The following is a 26,991-nucleotide window of genomic DNA, read 5'->3' on the forward strand; positions in this document are numbered from 1 at the left end:
AAAGTGTACATGTTTTGTGTGCAAAATATCAGAAAACTTGATAAAAATAAAAAATATAGGAACTGCTTGTTAATCAACAAAATCCATACTAATAATGCCAACTTACACTTAAGTCTTTGATAATGGGGTGATGTGTATCTAGTGTTTTATATGTTTTTTAAGCAATACCTTCATATATGGAAAACTGCACTGGTCAACCTTGTTATAGCTATTGGTTAGTATTGAGACACTTGTGATGTAATTTATTTATTATGCATATTGATGTTAAGCCTGTAAAATTATTAACTTCATCATACAATTTACAAGAAAATAATAATTACACTTGATTACATATTATATAGAGAATATTTAAAGATCATATAGTTCAAGATAACCTAATAATTTCTTGAAAGAAAATTTGAAGAGCAGTAACTCACCAGAGTCAGAATAAAGACAAATAGGGAATATCCATAGAGGCAGAGTAGTTGGACAAGGCCAGATGGTACAGAGATGTACTTAAGGATTAAATACAAACCAAGAGGAACAATGCTGACATAACTATAAAACAAGCCAGTGGACCATGTCACCAGATTTATGTCATAGTTCCATTCCTTATGCTTCAGTTTGTACGATAAATAAGTCACAAATGTGCCAATGGATGCTGCTACAAATATTAAGGTAGTGCAAATCCAGAATGGTCCATACCTGTGCACATTTATGGTCAAATCCAAATTATGTGCTGCCACACAGATAATAAGTATTTGTTCTCTAAAATTTAAAAATAGTAGTAGGAGTCCTTTACACTGGACTTTGGTACATAGGTAATAAGAAACTCAAGCCACAGAATATACTATAATGAAATCTCATAAGAAATGAAACAAAACCAGCACACGGTTAAATGGAGCACAAAGTATTATAAAGGAAACAATCATCCGACTCTTCGTCGCCTTGAACGTTCTGGCCAAATTCCCAATCGTCTTTATGCAGGGAACCAGAAGCTTCGAATCCGCTTTCTCGATTATCTTCACCACTTGATCCACAACGGCCTTGCAAGCGGGTGAGTTTGGCTTGAACGTCGATTTCCTCAACTCGGCGTCTTTCTCCGCCACCGCGGTAATCTCCATCACCGCCATCGCCGAATTGTACTGCACCGCCTCCGTTCCCTTCCAAATCGTGGTTGGTTTTCCCTTCCAAATCTACCTTCTCGAACATTCAAGAAATTTTTAGGCTTCCAACTTTTTTTGAAGTTATGCCTTCGCCACCACAATTGTAGCCGTAGAAGTCACATTTCTCTACAATTTTCCATAATTATGAGGAAACTATAATTGAACGTTGAGTAGAGAGAAGAATTACATTACCTCTTGGACTTTGAAATTTGTCGGGAAAGACAAAAGAGAATCAGAGCTTGGCGTTTCTTCGTCTCGCAATAGGAGCAAATTCTTTGACTTCCAAAAAAAAGAGAATGAATGAATGAACCCTAAAAAGTGGAGAGAAAAAGAGTAATAGAATAGTGTTTTTGATTAAAAATGGGAAATGGAAAATCTTCATATTAAACTATCTAAGTTTTTTATTTTTGATTTTTATATTTTTAAAAATAATATAAAAAAATGGTTGCCACGTGTGATATAGAAAGATTGAACAGTATTTAAAGATTGTGGTGGTAAAATCGCTGAAAATATTATTCTTTTATGGCGGTTAAAGTAACCTAGAAATATAATATTTTTTGCGATTTTTTGAAACCGCCAGAAAAAAAACCTCACTGATTACATAATTTTTTATAGTGTACGTTATACAATTAGTGGGACACAATTGCCTCCACAAATTAAATGTTTTTAATTTCTCGAAGATATTGAATAAATACATTTTTTTATCCAATAAAGTATTATTTTAAAATAAAGAATAGAAAATAAATTGGTACTCTCCCTCATTCTCATTTATAATCAAATTAAGAAAGGAAAATCAATAGAGAAATCAATTTAACCTATGACTATGAGGCTAATCCAGCCCACCTCCAATAATATCCCTATTTTTTTTCCCACTTAATGAAGGGGCGTTAAAGGGCGTTTAGATATTAATGTACTAAGGAATAAAATAAAATGCAATAAATGAAAACTAGGACTAATTATCTAAAGTATAGTGAAAGTTTTATCTTCTATTTACTTTTTCAGTTTTCACCTTTTTTATTTTCAAATATTATTTAAAGATTTAAAAATTTTAGATAGTGGAGATAATATTTAATTATATATTTATTAAAAAATTTACATATAAATTTTAAAAGTATAAATATATATTATAATTATTTTTTATAAACTTTTATATATACGATTATGATTAAGGATGAAAATAAATTAGATCAAACTATGTTATATTATAATTTAGTAGGTTTGAACCTAACTTTTTTTAAATACATTTCTTAAATATGACTTATTTATCTATGATAGACATTTTTTAAATGTTTGGTTAGAACTACAATCCTAAAAATATACTTTATAATAATTTAATACTAATAAAAACATAAAAATAAATATGTTAAATTGTATAAAAATCAAGTTTAATTTATTTATGATATAAACATATTTTTATATCTAATATAATTTGTTGGATGATAACTTATTTCAAAACATATTTTATAATAAAAATTCTAAATAGAATATAAATCTTCTAATATTTTTTATTTTAATTTTTTTAATCAACGTATATAATCTTACAAATTTTACTATTTTGATTTTTTAATCAATATATATAAATAGAAAATACAAAAGGTAAACATATATGCTATAAATTTTATTTTATAAAAAATTAAGCTTTTTAAAAAAAAAATTTGTTATTAAGGAGTATTATTTGTCACATATGAGAACTAATCTCCTTCAAAAGTTTGATAAATATCAAATAAATGAACAACTCTTTTAAATTTATATTTTATACATATAATAAGTTATATATATATATATATATATATATATATATATATATTAGAATATAATATTTATTTTTAAAATATATTATTTTTTTATAAAAAAAATATGTATGTAAAATGGTAGTGGGAGCAAGTGCTCCCACTCTCCTATACATAGATCCGGCACTGATTTATCACATCTTGTATTATAGCACATAATCCTATTTCATTTTTAAGCGTGTTTGTCTAAATTATTATTTAAATTAAGTAAACAGTTTACAATTTTTTGAAAAGTAAATTTTGTATATATAAATGAGTAACTATTTTCAATAAGAACATTTTTATTGAAAAAAATTCAAGTCTCACATCAATTATAGATAAGACAATTAAAGAATGTATATGTAGAGAACAATCCTCAATTTACAAACTGATTTTGTAGGATTGAGTTAAATTCAAATTCATTATTTTAAGATGGTATCAGATCAATCATAGATCCTTAAAAAATGGTCATCTATTATAAATCATTAAAAGGGATCACCTACCATTTATCCACGTATTAAGCCCAATAATATTGGACGTGAGGAATGTATTAGGAAAAAATCAAGTCACACATCAGATTAGGCAATCACTTATTAGTATATAAGTAGAATGCAACCCTTAAATTAGGCTCAAATATACTATTCTACTATTATAAGATAATAATTTCTCTTTAATCAAAGTATTTTTAGGTGATTTTTAAAATGATAAGATTTTTAGTAATTTTTAAATTTTAATTTATTTAATTTATATTTATTTTAATTAAATTTTAATATTTTTAAAATAAATTATCAATAATTAAAAATAATATTTTTTATAATATAAATCATTTATCATAAATATAAAATATGATTTATAAATTAAAAAATATTTATTTATATAAATTTTAAAATAATATAACTTATATGTTTAAATATATTATTTATTTTTAGAAACTTTTACATTACAAAATATATATATAGTATTTATCTGTATATAATATATATAAATTTTATTTATGTAATAAATATTTAACTTTGCAATAAAATACTAGATTTTTTATAATTAAATAACATGAACACGTGAAACTTGCAGATGAATGTCTCATTAAATACTAATTTAATGCAATTGAATTCAATAAAACTGAAGATCTATCATTATATTGAATTTCAACATTTGAACAAGAAGTTGGTTAAGGTGTTGTTTGCGTATACAATTCATCTATATACAATCATTATTATTGTTTAGTTAATAAATTATAGAAAAAAAATAATTAATGATTGACACTAATATTTAATTATAAATATTTTTCTATAAAATAATAATAATAATAACAATAATAATAATAATAATATTATTATTATTATTATTATTATTATTATTATTATAATTTTCATGAATCACTTATTGTTATTATTATTATGAATGAGAAAATGTTATATCAAATTTTGAATATATATGTTGGTTTGTCTATAAAATTAGAGTTTAAGTAATTTGTCCTATCAAAGACTTTTTTACTAGGATCAGTTTGGTCATTTTCGAAAGTTTGTTTTGATCTATTAGCTTGTTTAAAAGCTTATTTTATATAATAATGTTAAATAAATTAATAAAATTAATTTTAAATAAGTCAACAAATTAATTTATTTTTAAATATGCGTGTGAGTGTCTTTTTAAAAAATTTTGTGATAAAAAATTAATTTACTCTATTATTATTCAAATTTAGAATTTAAAATAATAAAAAAAATTAATGTAAATTATTTATTGAGATTAATGTCAAAATTCATTTGAATATTTTATTTCTTAACAGATTGAACTAAAAAGTTATCTTAGAATTCGCAAATTTGTTAAAGAAAACATAATCATGCTTTTCGTTAGAGCCAATGATGAACATCCTTAAAATCATGGAGAAAAGTAGATAAACGTGTTGTTGTTGCTACTTTGCGCTGACATTGTTTCTACAAGCTCTATTTGATATGGAAAGATAATAAGTATCTTTATTGATTAGATAAGAGATATCATTAGGTGAAATTCATTTAATGTTTGCATTAAATGAGTCAATGATTACCTCTCATCACAAGAAAAGATGTCGAAGATAGACAAAGCAAACTTGTGAATTAGACTCAAAGTATTGCAATGGTCATCTTCTCCAAAGTCACAATACATGAAGGTCTGAAATTCAACAAGACATATATATACAAACAAACACACTCTATAAATTATACTTGTGTATACACTTCATTCTTTCTTGTAAAAAGCTTATTATACTATATATATTGGTTGTATAATGTCTAAATAAGACAAAATAACATCTTTGTAACCTTTATAATCATTATTATAAGGTTGAGTCTGGAGAGCCTTGCTTTAAAAATAATACATAGTTGAACCTGGAGAGACTTGTTGTAAAACAATACTTGGTTGAGCCTGGAAAAGCTTATAAGTAAAATAATACTTGGTTTAGCTTGAAAAGTTTATCTAGAAAAGAATATTTAATTGTTAAGCTTGGAGAAATTTATTGTGAAAAGAATAATTGAATAGATACTTGAAAAGATAAGTCAAAAATCTCTATATTTGTGACAAAATGATTTTATCATTGTATCTAAGTACTATGGTGACAAAATTTTTATTACAATAAATAATCTTTTATGACGTCTAAAACTAATATAACCACTAATTTGATTAATGATAGCTTACATATTTGCGTAGAGAGGTGACATGAAAATATCTGACATATATGTATCTTTAGTTACAAATGTTACTATAAGAAAACCTCTTTTCCTGCCGTGATACTTTCTTAATCGTGCTATCTGAACTATATATATAATAAAACTAATAGAAAATAGTATAAAAGTTTACGTTGTTTAAATAGATTATTAAGTATTATTTTAAGGTATAACATCGAGAACATGGGTGATTAATTGCATTATTCATTTCTCATGAAAAAGATTTGGTCAACCGTGTATTAACTTTCAAAAGAATTCAAAATATATTTGAAGACGTAGGACGAACAGTAACCTTATCCATTCTTCTTTTTCAGATACACATACTTTATGCTTTAGAAAAAGCCCAACCCCAAAACCAGCTAATATATAACATATATTATTAATTACTACACGTGGCAGAGAATCAAAATTCCAATTTGGTTGCACTTTTGAATTAGAACCAGTGCTATGTTTCTTGTTCCATCTTCTGTCACATGGGACATGTAGGGTAACAAGGGTCAAAATCAGTGTGCCTATCTACCTACGACTTTATATTATGTAAGAGACTACGTAGTACGTTCCCATCGATGGATATGTGTGTGGTACGATCAATAGAGCAATGTTATATTTTTTGTGACCCCAATTAAGAATTGCCATGGGAACGCAAATATGAAACTCTTATGCTTCTTGTTCCCATTTGCTAGCCGAAATAGATAATTGATTCCCATGTAATCACCATTTTGGGAATAACATGCATGCCTTCCACTTTGACCATGAAATATTTTTAGGGTTTAACTTTAAGTAAAGTTAGTATTAAACAAAAGTTACACTGACAATTAATAATAAAAAATACTATTATTATGACTTTTAAAATGATTATAATTAAAGTTAATATATTTATCATATATAATATGATATTATAGCTGTGACATTATAAAAAAATTATTAATTATATTAGTGCATATCCTCTTTATCATAGTTTTTTCCGTTATATTATTTCAATGTTAAAAAGTTTTTTTTATCCATCAATGTTAAAAAGTTAATGTTGCATGTAATATTATATATTACTAATTTTATTTTTTATCTTAATATTTAGTGCGTGTAATATTACCCGTTATATTAATTTTATATTTATATCTTAGTGTATATATATATATATATATATATATATATATATATATACAAAAACAATATTATATTATGTTAGAAAATAAAAAACTTTATATAAATTTCTACGTATACATATTAATTAATTAGCGTTATATTACTAACGTGATTATGTATTAAATTTAATTAAAAAAGGTGGACTACATGTCCCAACTCATTTGCATTGCTATTCACAATAAGCTAGACACTTAGAGTTGTGAAATGGGTTAGTTGACCGGGTCTAACTCAAATTAAATAAATTGAATTTTTTATTTAATTTTTATTATATTTAAATTTTACAAAATAAAAATAAAAATATAAGGCTAATAAGTGTTGAATCTAGAAATTATAGGCCCTTTGTTCTTTTAAAAAAAAAAATTAATTATAGACCGAACTTAATTAGCTCAGTTGGTCCATTGGATCAGAGAAAATTTGTCAAATTCTTTTTCATGCTACTATTTTTGGGAGGTTGACTTGGTCCACCATCATGTTGAATTATTTTTGACACCTTTATATTAGAGCAAACTTTTAACCCATAATTTAATTGCATCGAGCTAATTCAATCTTAGTGTACCACATGTTAGAATAACTTAAATAATAGTTGAGAAAATTTACTTCTTTCTCTTTTAGTATGCATCAAGAATATTTCATAATTCATAGTCAAAGATTAATTTCTTTTAAAATATAAAGATCATTAAATTGAAGTTTATTTTTCCTTGTAAAGTATTTTCTTTAAGTTCAAAACTAGTGGGAAAAAGAGATATTTCATTTCCTCTTAATTTTAAAATTTATAAATAAAAAAATAAATTAAATGGGAAATTATGGATAGTTAAAAAATATAAATGATTATTTTTTCTTAACAAATAAGAAAATATAATAATTCATTGGAAGTGAAGTGCAAAAATAATTATTCACCGTTTATCTCTTTTATAATAGGTATATATTAGAGAATTGAATTATTATCAACATGCTTAAAAATTCATATATATCAATTATTTTGAGTCTTATTGATCGACTTCTTTTCTTATATTATCATACCCATTTTTATTTTTATTTTATAATCTTTTTGGTAATGATCAATTTAGGAGTAAGAGATAAGTGTTGAAAATATTTAAATTTGACATTAAAAATTTAAGTCCATACAAGTTTAAAAATTAATTTAGTATCACACTCATTATTATTCTATGGAAATATGACATCTTGTCAACTCAAGAGTATATGTGAATTACAAGGGTATAGTTGGAAGGTTGGATACATGCACGTGAACTTGGGTTCAATTTTCGTTGTCTTTCATCGTAATATAATATTTCTCATTCATTAAAAAAAAATTTCAAGAATTTATATACTTGGACCCGCACCGTATACTTCATTTCGACTTCGTAGAAATTCAAGATACAACAACAAACTTCGAGTCATCAAATGTTATAGAAAAAACACCACAAGGACAGATGAAAGAAATTTTATTATTTGAATATACTAATGTAATAGAAATTCAAATCAAGAAAATATTGCTAGCGCAAGAATCACGTGTTCAATAATCGGAGCTAATTTTGTCACAAAAGATAATTAATTCAATCACCTAATTTCAACGTACGCTAAATCAAATTAGAAGTCACTAAAATCAGCCTAATTAAGTATTTAGTTTCCAATGAGCCTATTTGATAGACGAAAGAACAATAACAGGCTAAATAAATTAAAGAGAAAAAGGTTAATAAAAGAAACAATATCTAAAATTTTAATACGCAACTCATATTGACTCTATTAGACCCCATGGGTCCATGCATGCGAGAAATATTCAAAGAATATTTTACTTTAATTTCTTTTATTCCCGATCATTCTTTGGGAATTAAGAGCCAACATAAAAAGTAATCTAAATCACATCTAAGCATGACATTTTAATCCAGTTTCGTAAGTACCTGCTTGAATCCGGAGAAAATTTAAACCTAAATAATAAAAAAAATCCATGTTGATGATCAGGTTTGGATTCAAGTTTAGATTTTTTCTGATTAGCAAAATTAGAGGCGAGCGCAAAAAATATAAAACTCTCGCCCCATTACCATTGCTAAAATTGTATGATCTTATAATCATTTCAACTATATGGTCAATGTCTCTTCTAGTTGTTGAGAATATGAGAGCATTATGCGGCAACCAAATTTACCAAATAAACCATTGTAAATCAAATGGCTTGCCATCTAATTTTATTGTGAGCATCAAAATACACGGTTTTGCTCAAAACTTACACATATTTCATTTAATGAATTAATTATAAACATATAAATTTTGTATTAATCGTATTACAGAAACTAAATAATAGCAACAAAAAAAAAAATATATATATATATATAATAATACTTCATTATGTTATAAAACTAATAAAAATGATTAGAATACATCTTCAAATTAATTCGGGTTTAACATGTTTGCAAAGCCCCAATCCGATACTAAAATCCATTACATCTGAGTTTGTTAGATTTGGTTTGGGTTGGCCTGACCTTGATTGGCCATCACCAATTATTTGGTCGAACCATCGGCTCTAATATCAATGTTGAAGAGTTTTTAAATCATACAAATAAGTTTGATACCATAACATAACCTAAAACCTTAAGGTAATAGGTAGGTGGGTCTTTCTCACTTATATATTATTCAACACGCCAAACTCTAATCAATGTGGGATTCCAACAATCTGAAGTGCAAAAAAAAATATTTCTCATAAAATTGAATTACGAGTAATGTCATCCCTAAATACAATAATCACTTAAACTATTTACTTTTTAAAATATTTTAAAAATAAAAATAAAAATAAAATTTATGATATTTTAATTAAAATTAACTAACTTTATTATTTTTGTCATTATAAATTAATTATCTGTTTTTATGATATTAAGTACTATATGATAATTACTTAGCATCCGCAATTCTGAAGATAGTAAAATTTTCACTTTATATTATTTTTGATTCCAAGTAAATATATATGATAATAACTCTCATTTTATTTGATTTATTTTGAGTAAAAAATTATTTTTTAAAGTAATTATTGCTCAAAAATCAAACAAAAGGAAACGCCTACAATTTTCTGCCAACAATATACAGGGAGCATCCCATTTATGCCATGCCCGTACTTTTTTGTTTATTCTCTTTCTAGAATCTTGCTTTTATCTAGAAAAAGCCAGTCGAGAATCTGGTTTATTAAGCATAAACCTTTGTATTTATAAATCAATATAAAATAATAATAATAATAATAAGAGAAAAATAACTATGAACTGACATCTGCTTCATTGCAATGATTGGTTATCTTTATATTATAGTCATGAAGATAACTAAAGAAAAAATCATCTATATATAAATGTTACGAATTCTTCAAAACTGTAGCTTTCGGGTCATAAATAACAATTGAACTATACTATACTACTTCTTTGATTACTTTTTACGTGATTTTATTAATTTCTTAGTGTACGTTTATTAGAAATCTCTCCTTCCCCTTATTAGATTCACAATAAATTCATGTATATCAACTTTCGAAATTTAACTTACCTAAAAAAATTTGTAAGAAAGAAAAATCATGTCTATCTTCATCGCCTTATGTTCTTTATTTTTTGTTAAAAGAATAGCCTCAAATATGCAATATCTGATTTTTTTTTATTTATTTAGATTTTTCTTCTTTTAAGACCAATTTTGGTTTCTTGTTTTTGTCTTTCTCCCAATATTTGAGTTTTATAGTTTTGGTAGTACGTTCCTTTACGATTTTATTTTTAATTTAGTCGGTCTTGCAAAGAAGAGGCATTTAAATATAATTTAAAAGAAGATGAAGTATAGTTTTCAAAATATAATACTTATAAAATAAATTAATACTTATCGATCACTATATAGTTTTAGGTAAGAGATATAGCTCTTTAATTATAAAATAAAATAGTAATATAATATTTTTATTGCAACTTAAAATTGAATATCTATATTTAACAAAGAAGCATGTATAAATATCAAATTATTTATATTAACAATTTTTTTAAGCATCATTCAAAATATGATTGTAAAATAAAAAAAGATATAGGATTAATTATTATTAGAAATAAAAATTACATAAAATATTATATATATATATATATATATATATATATATATATATATATGAAGATCCTTTTATTCTAGGAGTAAGTCTACCTAGACTTACTCTATTCAATAACTTATGTTTTATATCAAATTTTAATGATCCAACCGTTTAATTTAAAATTCTTAATACATAAATCAAATCTGTAAATTTTTAGAAAATTTAAAAACTATTTAATACTTCGTTTCATTAATTTGAATCAATGTATAAAATTTTTATAATTATTTGTCAATTTGAATTAATGAAACGAAATATTAAATAATATTTAAATTTTTTAAAAATTGACAAATTTGATTTATGTATTAAAAATTTTAAATTAAATGGTTGGATTGTTAAAATTTAATATAAAATATGAATTATTAAACGGAGTAAGTTTTAAAATAAAAGGATCTCTTATATATATATATATATATATATATATATATATATATATATATATAATTCAATACCTAGTCGGTGTTTGTTGATCACGTGCCCCATATAGTTGACTGTGAGTTTTTTCTGGTTAGTTAGAACTTAGCATGTGCTAGAACCTCCACCACCCTTGAATTTTGATTACCTCTTTCATTGTACTAAGCGGTTGGATAGACAATATTGTTCAAAAGAATATCCATAGTGTATTCTACTTGCTTTTTGCCATGTTCATGACACATACACATATATATAATAATAGAATCAACACACAAAGTGTTTCTCGAAGGATCAGTGCATTTCTCGTTTTCCAGAATACTCAAGAGATTGCATACTGTAACATTCCAAATTTTTCTACTAATATTACAAATTATTATTATTTATTTTTGTATTTATGAAAATTATTTCTTTATAATTATTTTGATTAATTAAATCAGTTTGATTAAATTTTTAAAAGTTTTTAATAATAATCATTTATGAAAATTATTTTGTATAATATTATTAATTATGATATTTTTGTTATAATTATTATTTGAAGAAAATCATGTTTTAAATTGTATTGATATTTTATTTTGATATATATACACGTTATTTATTTATTTATTAATCAGTAATTTGAATTTTTATAGCTTTGGAACGGGCCGTTCCAAATCAAGCATTCGTGGGTAAAATTTTAACCCAGAACGGGCCGTTTCACTTTAGGAACGGGCCGTTCCGGATGTGATTTTAAAAGAATAAAGTTTGACTCAGAACGGGCCGTTCCAAATTGAAACGGGCCGTTCCGGAAACCCCAGAACGGGCCGTTCTGGTTTTGGAACGGGACGTTCTGGGAGAGGCTTTTGTACCTATTCCGTGTGCCCAGAACGGTCGTTCCGGATTCGGAACGGGCCGTTCTGGCCGCGACCCGATGCCTTTAAATAAAGCGTTTTGCACTCTCTAAAACTCATTTTTTCATTTTCTAATCTTCTTCCTCCTTTCTCTCTGAAGACGAAGGGGAACCTAGAGAGGGCAACCAACAAGATTCGGCTCCTGCTTATCGAGGTAAGGGGGGGAGTGAGAAACCTCGCTCTGGGTGTGGGATTGTATGCTGGGTAGTGGGATTGGCCTCCAATCCTGTGTTTGTTGTATATGTCATATTTGTCTTGTATGTTTCAATTACTTAATTAATATGCGTGTATGAATAAAAACTTTGTTTAGACTATGATTGTGGAATTTGGTACTTCTATGGGTTCCTACGGGAAACCCTAAGGGAGTGCATTGATGCTTGTATGAGTAAATTAATTGTGATAATAATTATATACGTGAATTGTCTTATTTTAAATGTTTATTGCATAAATTGGAACGCTCTATCACTACAAGAAAAATGATAAATTGCGACGGACAAATTGCGACGGTTATCTAGAAACCGTCGTCGCTTTGATATTGCGACCCTTCATACGACGGTTTTTCAAAACCGTCGCAAAATTGTTCAACATTGCGACGGTTTATCGTAAACCGTCGCAAAATTTGTTTAACATTGCGACGGTTTATCATAAACTGTCGCAAAATTTGTTTAACATTGCGACGGTTTATCATAAACCGTCGCAAGTTTAACATTGCGACAGTTAATCATAACCGTCGCAAATTTAACATTGCGGCAGTTAGTCATAAACCGTCGCAAAATTTTCAGCATTTTTTTTATTAGAATTTAAAAGTTTTTTTTTAAGTATTATGTATATTATCTTAACGAACTTATATTTTATTAACAATTTTATATATACTTTCTTTAAAAATATAAAAATAAATATGTTAAAATTTATAAAAATCCAGTTTAATTTATTTATGATATAAATATGTTTTTAATATCTAATATATATTTTTAGATGATAATTTATTTTAAAATATATTTTATAATAACAATTCTAAATGGAACATAAATCTTCTGATTTTTCTTAGTTTGATTTTTTTAATCAATATATATAATTTTACTATTTTGATTTTTTCAATCAACGTATACAATAAAGAAAAAACACAAAAGATAAACATGCATAGTAAAAAAAATTTTTTATCAAAAAACTTTTTATTTTAATATATTACATTATATATGTGAATATTAAGACATATATATATATATATATACATATATATATATATTATAATTAAACTTTTTTAAAAAATTAATTCATTATTAAGAAAAAAAAAATTTATTACATGAGAATTAATTTCTTTCAAAAATTTGATAGATATAAAATAAATAAACATTTTTTCTGAATCTATATTTTTATTTTATTAGAATATAATTTTTATTTTTTAAAATATATTATTTTTTTAGATAAAAAAATTATGTATATGTCAAATAGTAGTGGGGCAAGTGCCCACTATTCCAAATGTACATCCGTCCCTATATATATCTATATATATATATATATATAATATAGGGGGTTATAATTATACCAATGTAACTTTTATTAAGTATTATGTTGTTCAATAACTTTATATTAAATGTGTATTTTGTAAATCCAACCGTTAAATTGAAAGTTCATATCACTTTATAAGTGTATATCAAATTTTGTTAAAATTGAACAACAACTGGAAGGTAATCAAATTGTTTATATTTTAGTGTATTTTAAAATGAATATATGACATCAATTTTGTTTTATAAAAATGAAGTATCAAACCATCTTGGATTAATATAAAGTTTTGTATATATAATCTTTGAGAGATATGAACTTTCAATCTAACAGTTGGATTTACCAAATTCACATTTAATATAAAGTTATTGAGCGGTGTAATACTTAGTAAAAGTCACATTTAATATATATATATATATATATATATATATATATATATATATATATATATATATATATATATATATATATATATATATATATATGAGGGGGTTTATAATTACATCAGTGTAAATTTTACTAAGTGTTACACAACTCAATAACTTTATATTAAATGTGAATTTTGTAAATTTAACCGTTAAATTGAAAATCTTTTACTGTTAAATCATATATACAAAATGTTAAATTAATCGAAGATGATTTCTTATAAAAACAAAATTAAATCTGTCAGAAAATTTATATTTTTGATGAGAAAATTTTTGTAGGAAAAACTATATTATTGATGAAATATTTTAGAAAAATTTATATTTGTCGAAAATGTAAGAACTGGTTTTAAATTTGATATGAAAATATTATGATATAATTAGATAAGATTTTAAGTTAGTATTTTATTAATGGTTGATAATTAAAAAATAAAACAAGGATAAATATATTTTTTGAATTTTATATGTTTGATTTAAGATAACTTACAAAATAACTCTTGGTAAAGTTATTCCGCTAAATAACTCATCGTGTGTGTTGAATTTCATTGATCCAATTAATTGTTAATTTAAAAATTATTAAATTTTACTAATAATTAATATATAAAAATTAATTAGTTTTGGAATAAATTATTTTCTAATTAACAATATAATTAAAACATTAATTATTTTAAATTATTTAACTAAAATCTTATTGACAATTTACTATATGATCTTAATATTTTTGTATAACTAATACTTGGTTTTAAATTTGATATGAGAATATTATATATAATTAGATAAGATTTTAAGTTAGTATTTTATTAATAGTTGATAATTAGAAAATAAAACAAGGATAAATACATTTTTTTTTTGAATTTTATATGTTTGATTTAAGGTAAATAAATATATTAAATTAATTAATAATTTATTTAAAATATTAAAATAATTTATAAGTATGTAATAAATAAATATTTATAATTTTATAAATTATATTATCATTATAAATTAAAAAATTTAAATAATTTAAATTATAATTTTAAATCAAAATAAGTAGATGTTAATTATAAAAGTAAGTACATATAAATAAAGAATAACTAAATATATTATTATTATTATTATTATTATTATTATTATTTGTAATATAAAATTATTATATATTATTATTATAATACAGATATGAGATTGTATATTTGAGGAGGACTTAAATGAATTAATCTGTACAAGTTATACTGACAACATACATATACATTTCGGTAGCTTACTCATCAGAACTTCACAGTTAAGCGTGCTTGACCTGGAGTAGTACAAGGATGGGTGACCTTCTGGGAAGTTTCCCAGAAATTGCACAAGTAAGGATAAAACATGCTAAACAGTGAAATATCGTGAAATAAAATCCTTGAAAGGCCAAATATGAGGATTGTTACATTAATAAATTTATTAAAATAAAAAAAAATTATAATTTTTGACTGTTAAAAAAAGGATTATAATATTAATTTAGAAGCAGTTGGTGCGACAGTTGATGAAAGGGTCGCAATGTTAATATAGAGGCATTTGGTGCGACAGTTGATGAAACGGTCGCAATTCCAATTTTGCGACGGTTTGTGCAACGGTTCTGATAACCGTCGCAAAATTGCCTGGTGACGGACGACTCTGCGACGATTCCCAAACCGTCGCAATGTTGTCTTTGCGGCAGTTATAACCGTCGCAATGTAGGTCATATAACCGTCGCAAAATCGTCATTTTCTTGTAGTGTATGGGTTCTTGAGAGAACCCTATGAGCAGCAGACAAAATAGGAATGTTTTCTGTTTTGCTATCTGATTACTCTATTGTATTTCTTGTTGAATATAATGTATAAATATGTGTTTAATTTATTAAATAAACAAGTTTTGATATGAATTAGAGTGCTCTGTGGGTTCCCACAGGAACCCTATGAGAAACAGACATATTTCTAATAGTTTCTGTTTTAGCTTCTGGTTGTTCTGTTGTATTCATTGTTGTATGAGATGTATGAATATATGTTTACTTTTGCAAATAAATGAGTTCTGATATGAATAAAAGTGCTCTGTGAAAATGGTGAATATGATGTGATAATGCGAATATGATGATGAAATGTAATGATGAGATGTGATGATGAAATATAATGAGGAGATGTGATGATGAGATATGTTGAGACATGATAATGAGATATGGGAATGAGACATGAAAATGTGATATGTGTTAATGCATAGAGTCTTGTTTGACATGCATCATTTGCATAAATGTTTTAAGGGTACGATATGGAATACACCGCCAGAGAAGGCCCCCTAGTATAAAAGCTTTGGGGATTAGTCCTTGGGGATAGCTCGGTTTGGAAGTCCCAGTCTCGCCCATTGTGTGCATGGGATGTATCTTGCGCGGCTTAGCTATCCCGACGAGACTCTGGTAGTATATCCTTCTAGTGAGAGTGCGCAAAGGGTGTGACCCGGCATGTACTCCTAGACTACTCTTCGTGTATTGCTAGCGGCAATATGTCATGTGATGTTTTACTGGCGCCACATGCATGATAATGTGAAGTTCGTGTCCATGCATGTCCATGTAGACACCCAATTTCGTCCGGGGGGCACACAAACAAGGACATGGATCTCTGTCATGAAGGGAAGGAACTTCCGAAGAGTGCAAGCGACAAGATAGGACATTAGGGGACCCAGAAGCCAAATCAGACATTTTCAGTGTCCCGGAACGGGCCGTTCCAAAATCGGAACGGGTCGTTCCCAAGACTGGCACGGGCCATTCTCGAATTGGAACGGGCCGTTCCAAGGATTTTGAAAGGCCTGTATTTTGTAAACTGGAACGGGCCGTTCCAACTGGAACGGGCCGTTCCAGTCTCCTAAAAATGGGCTAAACCAGCACCCCAGAACGGGCCGTTCTGAAACCAGAACGGGCCGTTCTGGTTCCCCGGAACGGGCCGTTCTGGTTTCAGAACGGGCCGTTCCAGGGTCCAAATTAAGGCACAACGGCCATATCCAGAACGGCCGTTCCAATTTTGGAACGGCCCGTTCTGGACCCCTTCCCGAAGTCTATAAATAGACAGCTGGGGCTCATTTTTCCGGACTCGGAAATTTCGTCCAGACTTCCTATAGCTCGAAATTTCTCTCTTTTTCTCTCTTCCCCTCTCTTTTTGTATTTCTTGAGATTTTTGTGAGGCATTGTAGTGTGAAGGGTTGCCATAAAGCACTCAAATCTCCATCTTTGAAGATTAATAGAGCTCGTTCAAGAGGTATTCAAATCAATTTTCTTCTCTCTATTTTATTTCTTACATTTGATAAATATTGTTTATAATAAGAGCAATCATGTAGATATTTTAGAGTCAATTGTTAATTTAAATTTTAAATCATGTAAATAACCATCAATAAAATGGGATATAATATTTAATTTATTATTTCTTATCGCATTAACTTCATCATAGGGTACCGATTTAGGGCGTTGTAAGGGTGCTTAATACCTTCCTTACACGTAACCGACCCCCGAACCCATTTCTGGTTATCAAGGCCATTATTGGATCTTTTAAAAAATCTTTTCTTTTTCCAATATTTTGAGTAAAACATTGGTGACGACTCCATAGAACCTATTTTCAAAACGATTGATTAAGGATTAGTCTGGTGTCCGGGCATTCCTTAATTGATGAGATCTTTAAAAGGATGTCTAAACCATTAGTCGCAAGATCGGAAATTTTCGGGTTGCGACAGATGACGACTCCACTGGGGACGTTTAAAGAGGGTCAGGCCCATTTAATTGATGAAGTTAATAAAATAAAAAAAATAATTTAAGTATTTTCCCTTTTACTTTGTTTGCTTTATTTGTTTGGCTTTAATATTTGTTTGTCTGTTTAAATTCAACATTTGTTTGAAATAAAAATTGTACACAATCCTTTGCACACAACAGTTCCCCCTACACCCGGGGGCATGAGGGTAATAAACATAGGGAGTGGTTGACGTACGACCGGCCCAAGTTTGGCCTTGGAGCCTGCGAGCCTTGTCGGAAATCACACTCAAGGTGATAACCGGTTACTCTAGCCTAAAATACTGCGACAAACCTTAAAGTTTGCCAGGTGACGGCGACAGAGATACTGGGTCCCTATAATGGGGGCACCTTGGGGGCCTTAAGACCAGCGAGATTAGAACTATCCTATACAATGCACTTTTCTTGTAGGGACCACAGACCAAGAATTTAAACGTGATTGTTCGCGGGTGTACATTTGTTTGAGCATATGTATGTTGCATTTGTTTGTGTTTATTTATTTCAAATAGATAAGAATTACAAACAAATAAATATTAATAAAAAAATATGATAAAATTTTAACTCCCTTCTATATACCTAAACTTCAAAGCATCATATAGGATAGTTTATTTAAAAAAAAAAAGATAAATATATAGCAAAAATCATGCATCATTTTCTTTTAGTAAAAAAAATGAATGATAAAGTTTAGGCAAAAAACAAATATCATGCATCTTTTAGTTTAGCATATACATTCATTAGAAAATGGAAGACACATAGTATGTAAAGATTTTTGAGAAAGGAGAACATTCTAAAGTACAAGAATCGTGTGCACACACTAAAGAGGCCTACTAGGCTTTGGATTCTCGTCATCCTTTCAATAGAAGGCAAAGTCTACATCTTCTCAGACTTCTTCCGATTTAAAAAGATGTCATTCCTCAACTCAAATAGGAGATTATTTGAAATTTCGAAAAGGAGGCACGCAAAAAAAAAAAAGAAGAAATTGAAGCGAAATTTTTTTTTTGATGATAAGCTCCCCTAATCCTCCAATTCGTTATCAAATCACTCCAAATTGCATCTTTCTTTTCTGACTCATCAACCTCGTTAATAAAGATGAAAATTTTGGCAATCACCAAAATAGTGGTGAACTTGAAGATCCTATTGATGGTTACTTCTGATGGGAATAACAAGAAGAGAATCTGAGAAGAAACAAGAACTAATTGCAAATCAACGAACGAGCAAGCATGTCCATAGGGACATCATTCAAGCATGAGCTTCTGTAGCCTCAACAACATCATCAAAGTGCACCAAAAGATTTGTACAAAGAATGTTCTCTAAACAAATAAATCAATGAGAATGATATTTGTTGAATTTCTCAATCATCTTTGCATCCTATTTTGCACTTCATATAGATAATATGTCTTCCTTGTAAATAATAAATAAGAATAAAAAGGGAAACCTAACCTGTGCGTGTTATTCAAATAATGAGATCATTGGTAGTCAAGTGCAGACTCGATACATCAAATTGAAAGCACTTAAAAACCAGTAATTGTGCAAGAAGACTGGGGGGCATAACACGCCCAAATTGACATTCAAACACCAAGAGTTCCCCATGTGGAAATGACAACTGTTGGGATAGGAGGAACAATCAAGAATGAATGAATCCTTGCTTCTAGGGAATTACAACAAAACTCAATTGAAGAATAAAGGCATTGCATGACAAAAACCCGCTAGGATGAAAACCTGTAAAGGGTGTCCTAGGCAAAAATTAGGGTAAAGAAAAAAAATCAAAATCCCGATAGGATACGTCCTATGCAAAAGTTAGGGATACATAAAAATAAAAAAAATAATAAAAAAAAGTAATGCCTACTTGAGTTAAAAAACGAAAGGCGGCTTGAGTATTCCCTTTAGAAAGAAAGAATTCATAAAGGTTCCACTCCGAAGTCGAAACACCCACATTCAAGCAAGTGGGAATGCATTCATAATGCAGTTCAACCAATCGTCAACCATGCCTCTCTAGGGGGCAACCTCGGTTAATCTCTCTGTGTATGAATCACGAACTCGGGGCATGCCCGGACCTCCGAGCTTTGCTAAAGGGGCACGTGTAAATTGGAAGTACTGTTTTAAATGCCATAACATTCTTTCATTTCTCTTCTCCCTTTAAAATATTCACTCTAGGCCTCATCCATCAACCCTTAATAAACAAAATATATTTGCGACAAAGATGTTACTCGAAAATAGCATGGAAAGGATAACAAAAGAACAATCAGAAAACCGAACATGACTAGGGTTCAATAAAAATAAAGTCGTCCCACACAAATGCTGCGAAAAAGAAGGCCCGGCAGGAAACCCACTAAGGGGGCTGCGCAAAAGTTAGGGCAAGATCTGCTAGGCAATCCACAAGTAAAAATGGGTAACCTAGGCAAAAGAAAAAGATCAAAAGAAAAATGTCCGCTAGGAAACACATCTCAAGTGACCTAGACAAAAGTTAGGACGTTAAAACAGCAACCTGAGTTGAAAACTCAAAGGCGGCTCAGAAGAATCATCCAATTAAAGTACGACCCCAAGTCATCACTTCACTTTCCAAAAAGGCTAAACACAATGATAGCTTCTTTGTAGCAAATACGTTTTGTTTAATAACCCTAAACACCAAAGCCTACCTTGGCCAGCCATTCTTCTAAAAACCCCTTTTGAAAAAAAAATCCCTTCTAACAACCTTTTGAAAAAAAAAATAAACATCCTTTTTCTTCTTTTCTCTTGACCCTTATGGCATTAAAATAACACTGAAAAGATACACGGAAAATGCACAGTGAATACTCACATAGGGAAGGCCGAGATGTTCTCAAACAGAGGTTAGAGACGCTTGACCACACATCGACTGGATAGTCAAGGAGCCACTGAAGCTCGTGTTCAAAAGAACATATCCCAACAATGATCATAAACGACATAAATGAAAAGGAATCGTCATCATTAACCTTAACACGTACAGGTTAATTTCCCGATATAAAAAAAATGAATTGCATCTTTAGGAACAAACACAAGCATAAACTGTATCGCATGCATATGAGTTAGGGGCATATGGAAGGGCGTTACACAAAAAAAATAAAAGAATCATTCTTTTCTTGCATTTTCTTTGCATCCATGCATCCATGCATTCTACTTGCTATGGGTCAAGAAGACTCATCAGGACAAAGCACTGTAAAAGCTCAATAGCCAAGCATGAGTCAAAGCGGTGTCAAATGGCAACCCCAAGTGATTCTATGTGCCCACTAAGCAAAGACATATCAACAGTGGAATAGAATAGAATCGATCAAACAAGCAAGTCTGTAAGCATGAAGAGGCCATCGCGCCATACTCCTCAACTAAACAAAGAAATGAAAAGAAAAAACCTACAACAAGAAGATGCCTGGAGAGGCATTACAATACTCACCTTGACAAAAACAAAACCAAACTCCTACCAACCATCCCACAATGAAGGCGCCTGGAGAGGCATCACAATACTCAAGTGGCAGGGGCAACATTGGAATCCCTGTCAACCATCTACTTCTCCTGCCCACCAACATAGGGGCACATCAAACATCGTCTGCCCATCAACCTGGGGGCAGTCTTTCATCTCACAACACCAATAAGAAGACATCAAGTACAAGAACAAAATGGGTTACCTGACCTTAGTGAAAGGGTTGCTAGATCCCCAAAACTAGTACAAATTGGGTTACCTGACCTTAGCGAAAGGGTTGCTAGATCCCCAAAACTAGTACAAATTGGGTTACCTGACCTTAGCGAAAGGGTTGCTAGATCCCAAAAACTAGTACAAAGTGGGTTACCTGACCTTAGTAAAAGGGTTGCTAGATCCCCAAAACTAGTACAAAGTGGGTTACTTGACCTTAGTGAAAGGGTTGCTAGATCCCCAAAACTAGTACAAATTGGGTTACCTGACCTTAGCGAAAGGGTTGCTAGATCCCCAAAACTAGTACAAATTAGGTTACCTGACCTTAGTGAAAGGGTTGCTAGATCCCCAAAACTAGTACAAATTGGGTCACCTGACCTTAGGGAAAGGGTTGCTAGATCCCCAAAACTAGTACAAAAGTGGGTTACTTGACCTTAGAGGAGGCCGGCTGAAGCCTTAGAATATCAGTCCAGCTTGGAGAGGCTGAGCTACGAAACTACTTCACCAACAAAGTGGGTTACCTGACCTTAGAGGAGGCCGGCTGAAGCCTTAGAATATCAGTCCAGCCTGGAGAGGCTGAGCTCATAATATACTCCTTCTTCAACAAGCAACAAATAAAAGAACATATTATCACAAGGGAAACAATGCAGAAGCATCAGAGAGACGAAGAGAAGACCCGGACGAAATGTCTACGTCTTTCCTTGCCTTTGGAAAAGTAACACATTACTATTCCAAAGGACAAGTAAAGAGGGGCAGCTGTAGACACCCAATTTCGTCCGGGGGGCACACAAACAAGGACATGGATCTCTGTCATGAAGGGAAGGAACTTCCGAAGAGTGCAAGCGACAAGATAGGACATTAGGGGACCCAGAAGCCCAAATCAGACATTTTCAGTGTCCCGGAACGGGCCGTTCCAAAATCGGAACGGGTCGTTCCCAAGACTGGCACGGGCCATTCTCGAATTGGAACGGGCCGTTCCAAGGATTTTGAAAGGCCTGTATTTTGTAAACTGGAACGGGCCGTTCCAGTCTCCTAAAAATGGGCTAAACCAGCACCCCAGAACGGGCCGTTCTGGTTCCCCGGAACGGGCCGTTCCAGGGTCCAAAGTAAGGCACAACGGCCATATCCAGAACGGCCGTTCCAATTTTGGAACGGCCCGTTCTGGACCCCTTCCCGAAGTCTATAAATAGACAGCTGGGGCTCATTTTTCCGGACTCGGAAATTTCGTCCAGACTTCCTATAGCTCGAAATTTCTCTCTTTTTCTCTCTTCCCCTCTCTTTTTGTATTTCTTGAGATTTTTGTGAGGCATTGTAGTGTGAAGGGTTGCCAAAAAGCACCCAAATCTCCATCTTTGAAGATTAATAGAGCTCGTTCAAGAGGTATTCAAATCAATTTTCTTCTCTCTATTTTATTTCTTATATTTGATAAATATTGTTTATAATAAGAGCAATCATGTAGATATTTTAGAGTCAATTGTTAATTTAAATTTTAAATCATGTAAATAACCATCAATAAAAGGGGATATAATATTTAATTTATTATTTCTTATCGCATTAACTTCATCATAGGGTACCGATTTAGGGCGTTGTAAGGGTGCTTAATACCTTCCTTACACGTAACCGACCCCCGAACCCAATTCTGGTTATCAAGGCCATTATTGGATCTTTTAAAAAATCTTTTCTTTTTCCAATGTTTTGAGTAAAACATTGGTGGCGACTCCATAGAACCTATTTTCAAAACCATTGATTAAAGATTAGTCTGGTGTCCGGGCATTCCTTAATTGATGAGATCTTTAAAAGGATGTCTAAACCATTAGTCGCAAGATCGAAAATTTTCGGGTTGCGACAGTCCATCCTTATTATTAAATGATGATAAATTACTATTTGTATGACTTGGATGATTGAATAAACTATTGTTGTTGATTGATCTAAGAGGTAACTGTATTGTTTGTGTTTGGCTATCCGGTGTGCGTTCCTACACCGTGAGCCAGAGTGAGATGTTTCTCACTCCCTTCTTTTGTGTTGTTTCTCTTGTTTGATATACAGGTGATCATCAGCGTGAGGCTGAGGATGTTGGTGATGAAGCTCAGGCTTCTATGTTGGGTTTTGCTCTGATAGAACATGTGACATCAGGACATAGATAGGATTAGTTTAAGATGTTCTTATTAAATTATTTTGGAAAATTCAGTTTTATTTCTTTGTAATTTTACTAGCATGTTATTTGGATTAAGTTTATGAATGTGAACTCTTTACCCTTACGTGGTTGGAAATTTGATTTTTAATGATAAATTTTTTTTATATTTGTTTATAATTATTATATATATATTTTGGGGTAGAAAGTATCACACATATCATACTCCATAAATTCTTCCTGTTGTAATGTAGTTGAATTGTTTCTGGAAACATTGTTGAGATTACTTGAAAGCAACATATAATTTTTATAGTATTTATCATTCAAGAATAACACATTTCTTACTATATTATCATACTCTGTAATTTTTATAAAATTTTTTGAAGATAAACTTAGATCTATAATACAATTCAAAAATTAATAAATTATTTTTCTTTTTCTTACTTCTTTTAATTTTTAGATAATGTTAAAACTTCTTTAATTGATTCTGGATAATTTTTTAAGTTTTCACAATTTTTTCGATAAAAATAAAATAAGATAACGAAAAAAATTTAAAAAAAAGTTTTAAGATAAAAAAAATATTATGTTTCTATAAATAACTTTAACTTTCATAACCTCTTTTTTTAAATTCAAAATTTTTAATATCAAAATTATTCTTAATAAAATATGAAGGAAATATTAATTTTAATAATTCTAAAATAATTTTCAATAATTTTTAATATATTTTAAGTCTATTAATCATTATACTAAATATCTTTTTATTAAAAGTCATTTTCCATTATATAAGTCGTCATTATTAAATTAAATAATTTAACTTTTCTAACCAGTTATAACATTCATGCCATAACCCAGATAACTTTTTGCAAGTGAATAATACATATGTTTTGTTGTTTTCTGTTGCTCTTGACACCTGGAGAACCTGTTCTCTTCTTCAACCAACTAGATGTTTCTTTTTAACCAATTCTCTTTTATTGGCAATCTATCAGTTAGCACCTTTCATACAAAACTTTTATCTTTGGTGCATGATAATTTTAATCCCTATATTGTCTTCATTAAACTGTAACTTTGGCTTTCAAAAGTCCTAACAAGTCCTTCATGTTATGTTTGCACCTAAGTTGAATTTGTGTCGTTTGGATCGACCTTGTCATGCTAATTAGGCATAAGAACCCATGTGAAATATTGGGCATCTTGTCACAAACTATTCATGTAAGAAATCATCTTACTATTCGTTTCTCACTAAAAACTATATATAGGGTCTTATGTCACATGTATATTCATGTTCTATATATTACCTTACTGCTACTCTGTTGAATTGTTTAATGACTTAGACATTGGATTGCTTGTAGATAGTTAATTATTCATAATATAAAAATAATTAGTTAATATTTTTTACCTGAACATTCAAATTAAAATATAAAAATCACAATAGGGTTAAATATTTAGATTAGTTTATATTTTTGTAGAAATAATAATGTTCATTATGATTTTTTATGAAAAATAAATAATAATTATTTTTCCAAAATTAATATAAAACAAAAGAGACATAAGTTGAAGTATGAGCGCAAACTCGTAATCATACTCATTCTTCCTTTGTGTCATTTCGTAATTAATATTCTTAATTAGTAATGATTATGATAATTATTATTTACTTGATGTTATATTATTTTTAACTTATTATTCTAACTCTTTTATTTATGTGTTCCTATTGTTTTCAACAACCTTCTTACAATTTTAATTTAGATGTGAGAACGTTTGGAATTAAAAAGAAAGAAGGTAATTACTTGTAAAAAAACATGAAAATGAATGTTTTTAAACTAGATATAAAGATGGGCAATGAGATATATGTTGTTCACCTTTGTTGCTTTCAATATACATATTTCTTCTCATTTTAAACTGTTTCTTGATAAGTCTATTTTTTAAAAATCAATTATTTCTTTTAGGGTCAACAATCTTATAGTTTTGATGTATATAATAAACAAAAATATTTACATGAATAATCATTTGAAATTAATTAATTTACTTTAAGAGTATAAGAATTAGAAATTGAAGATAAATATTAACTTGGTTTGAAAAGGAATTCATGTATCATCACAATTTCAAGACATTCATCCTGAGTGTTCCACATCATAATTTGAAATATCTTTCGATCATTCTACCATCATTAGGTACCTTTTATAATAGATTAGCTTAAGCAAAGCTTTATTTAATGGTGGCATCTCTGATAGATCACTTTAACAAGTGATGCATGATAAATCATTAGTTTTGACCATCAGATTCATCTAAACTAATAACTTTAATACACCTTATCACACTAGATCCAAATTTCCGAACTGAATTTTTTTTAAATTACAAAAAAAAGCACGTGTTACGATGCACTGACGCAGTTGCTATTCACTTTCGGAATGAGCCGTTCTGAAATCAGAACGAATCGTTCTAGATAAAATGATAACATGTGAATAATGATGAGAACGGGCCGTTCCAGATGAAAAAAAAATGCATGAAGAATGGATCAGAACGGCCCGTTCCGAAATCAGAACGACCCGTTCCAGATTCAAAAATAATACATGACTAGTTAAACCAAAATGGGCCGTACTATATATTTGTCATAAGACCTTTTTTTAAGCAAAATAATATTTTTTTTCATTCTACTAAATTACATTTAAAATTTAAGTATAGTTTTTCAATTGATAATGCTTTTCTATTAGAATTAGAGGTTTACATTAATTATATGCGTAAATTTCTAATTCTAATTAGAAAATAATACCAAGCAAAATTTTCTATTATAAATATAATTTTCTCTCATTTAAATCATTGCAAAAATTTGTTAGTTTTAGTTATATATCTCGACATTTTTGTCTTAAAAAAATGATGTTACCAAATATTTTTATATTTGATTTACATTAGTTTAATTGCTTTTAAAGTGCATAGACTTTCGTGGTTTTGTTGCCAATGCCACAAATATTAGGCGTTGATTAAATGTCACCTAGTGTGAGAAGAGATACTCATTTTCTGTTTGGATTTGCATTGGGTGTTAATGTATGTGGCGTTAAACATAAGTTAGACAAAGGCCCTCTGCCTAATTAGGGTCGGCCGTGAGTTTTGTCATACCAGACACGAGAGAATAGGAGACTCTTTCGTTCAATGACACTAAGTAAAGAGAACCTTAGGCCTACCAAACCCATTGAGCTCGCTAAGCTCAGAAGCAAACAAAAGTCCACAGGCTCATGAAGCCCAAAACTAGGCCCAATAAGCTTAAAACCCAAAAAGTCTTATACTAAAGTCTTATACTAAGGCCCATAAGACTTTTTGGGTTTGAAGCTTATTGGGCCTAGTTTTGGGCTTCATGGACCTTTGGGCTTTTGATTGTTTATGAGATTAGTGAGCCCAATGGGTTTGG

At 29.2% G+C, this 26,991-nt stretch overlaps 1 protein-coding gene across 1 annotated transcript in view; it reads right to left on the reverse strand.

Moving 5' to 3' along the window:
* The window catches only part of LOC145949228 (kinesin-like protein KIN-12D), a 32,683-nt gene that overhangs the window by 2,699 nt on the left and 2,993 nt on the right, over positions 1-26,991 (reverse strand). Inside the window, exons 2-3 of the mRNA XM_083061355.1 lie at positions 1,338-1,456; positions 417-684 (exon numbers count right to left, since the gene is read on the reverse strand). Coding sequence (XP_082917481.1) covers positions 417-684; positions 1,338-1,456 — 387 coding nt within the window. The remainder of the gene's footprint in view (positions 1-416; positions 685-1,337; positions 1,457-26,991) is intronic.

This window comes from Cajanus cajan, chromosome 8, assembly GCF_000230855.2.
Source record: "Cajanus cajan strain Asha chromosome 8, NIPB_CcT2T_4, whole genome shotgun sequence".
Lineage (NCBI taxonomy): Eukaryota > Viridiplantae > Streptophyta > Magnoliopsida > Fabales > Fabaceae > Cajanus > Cajanus cajan.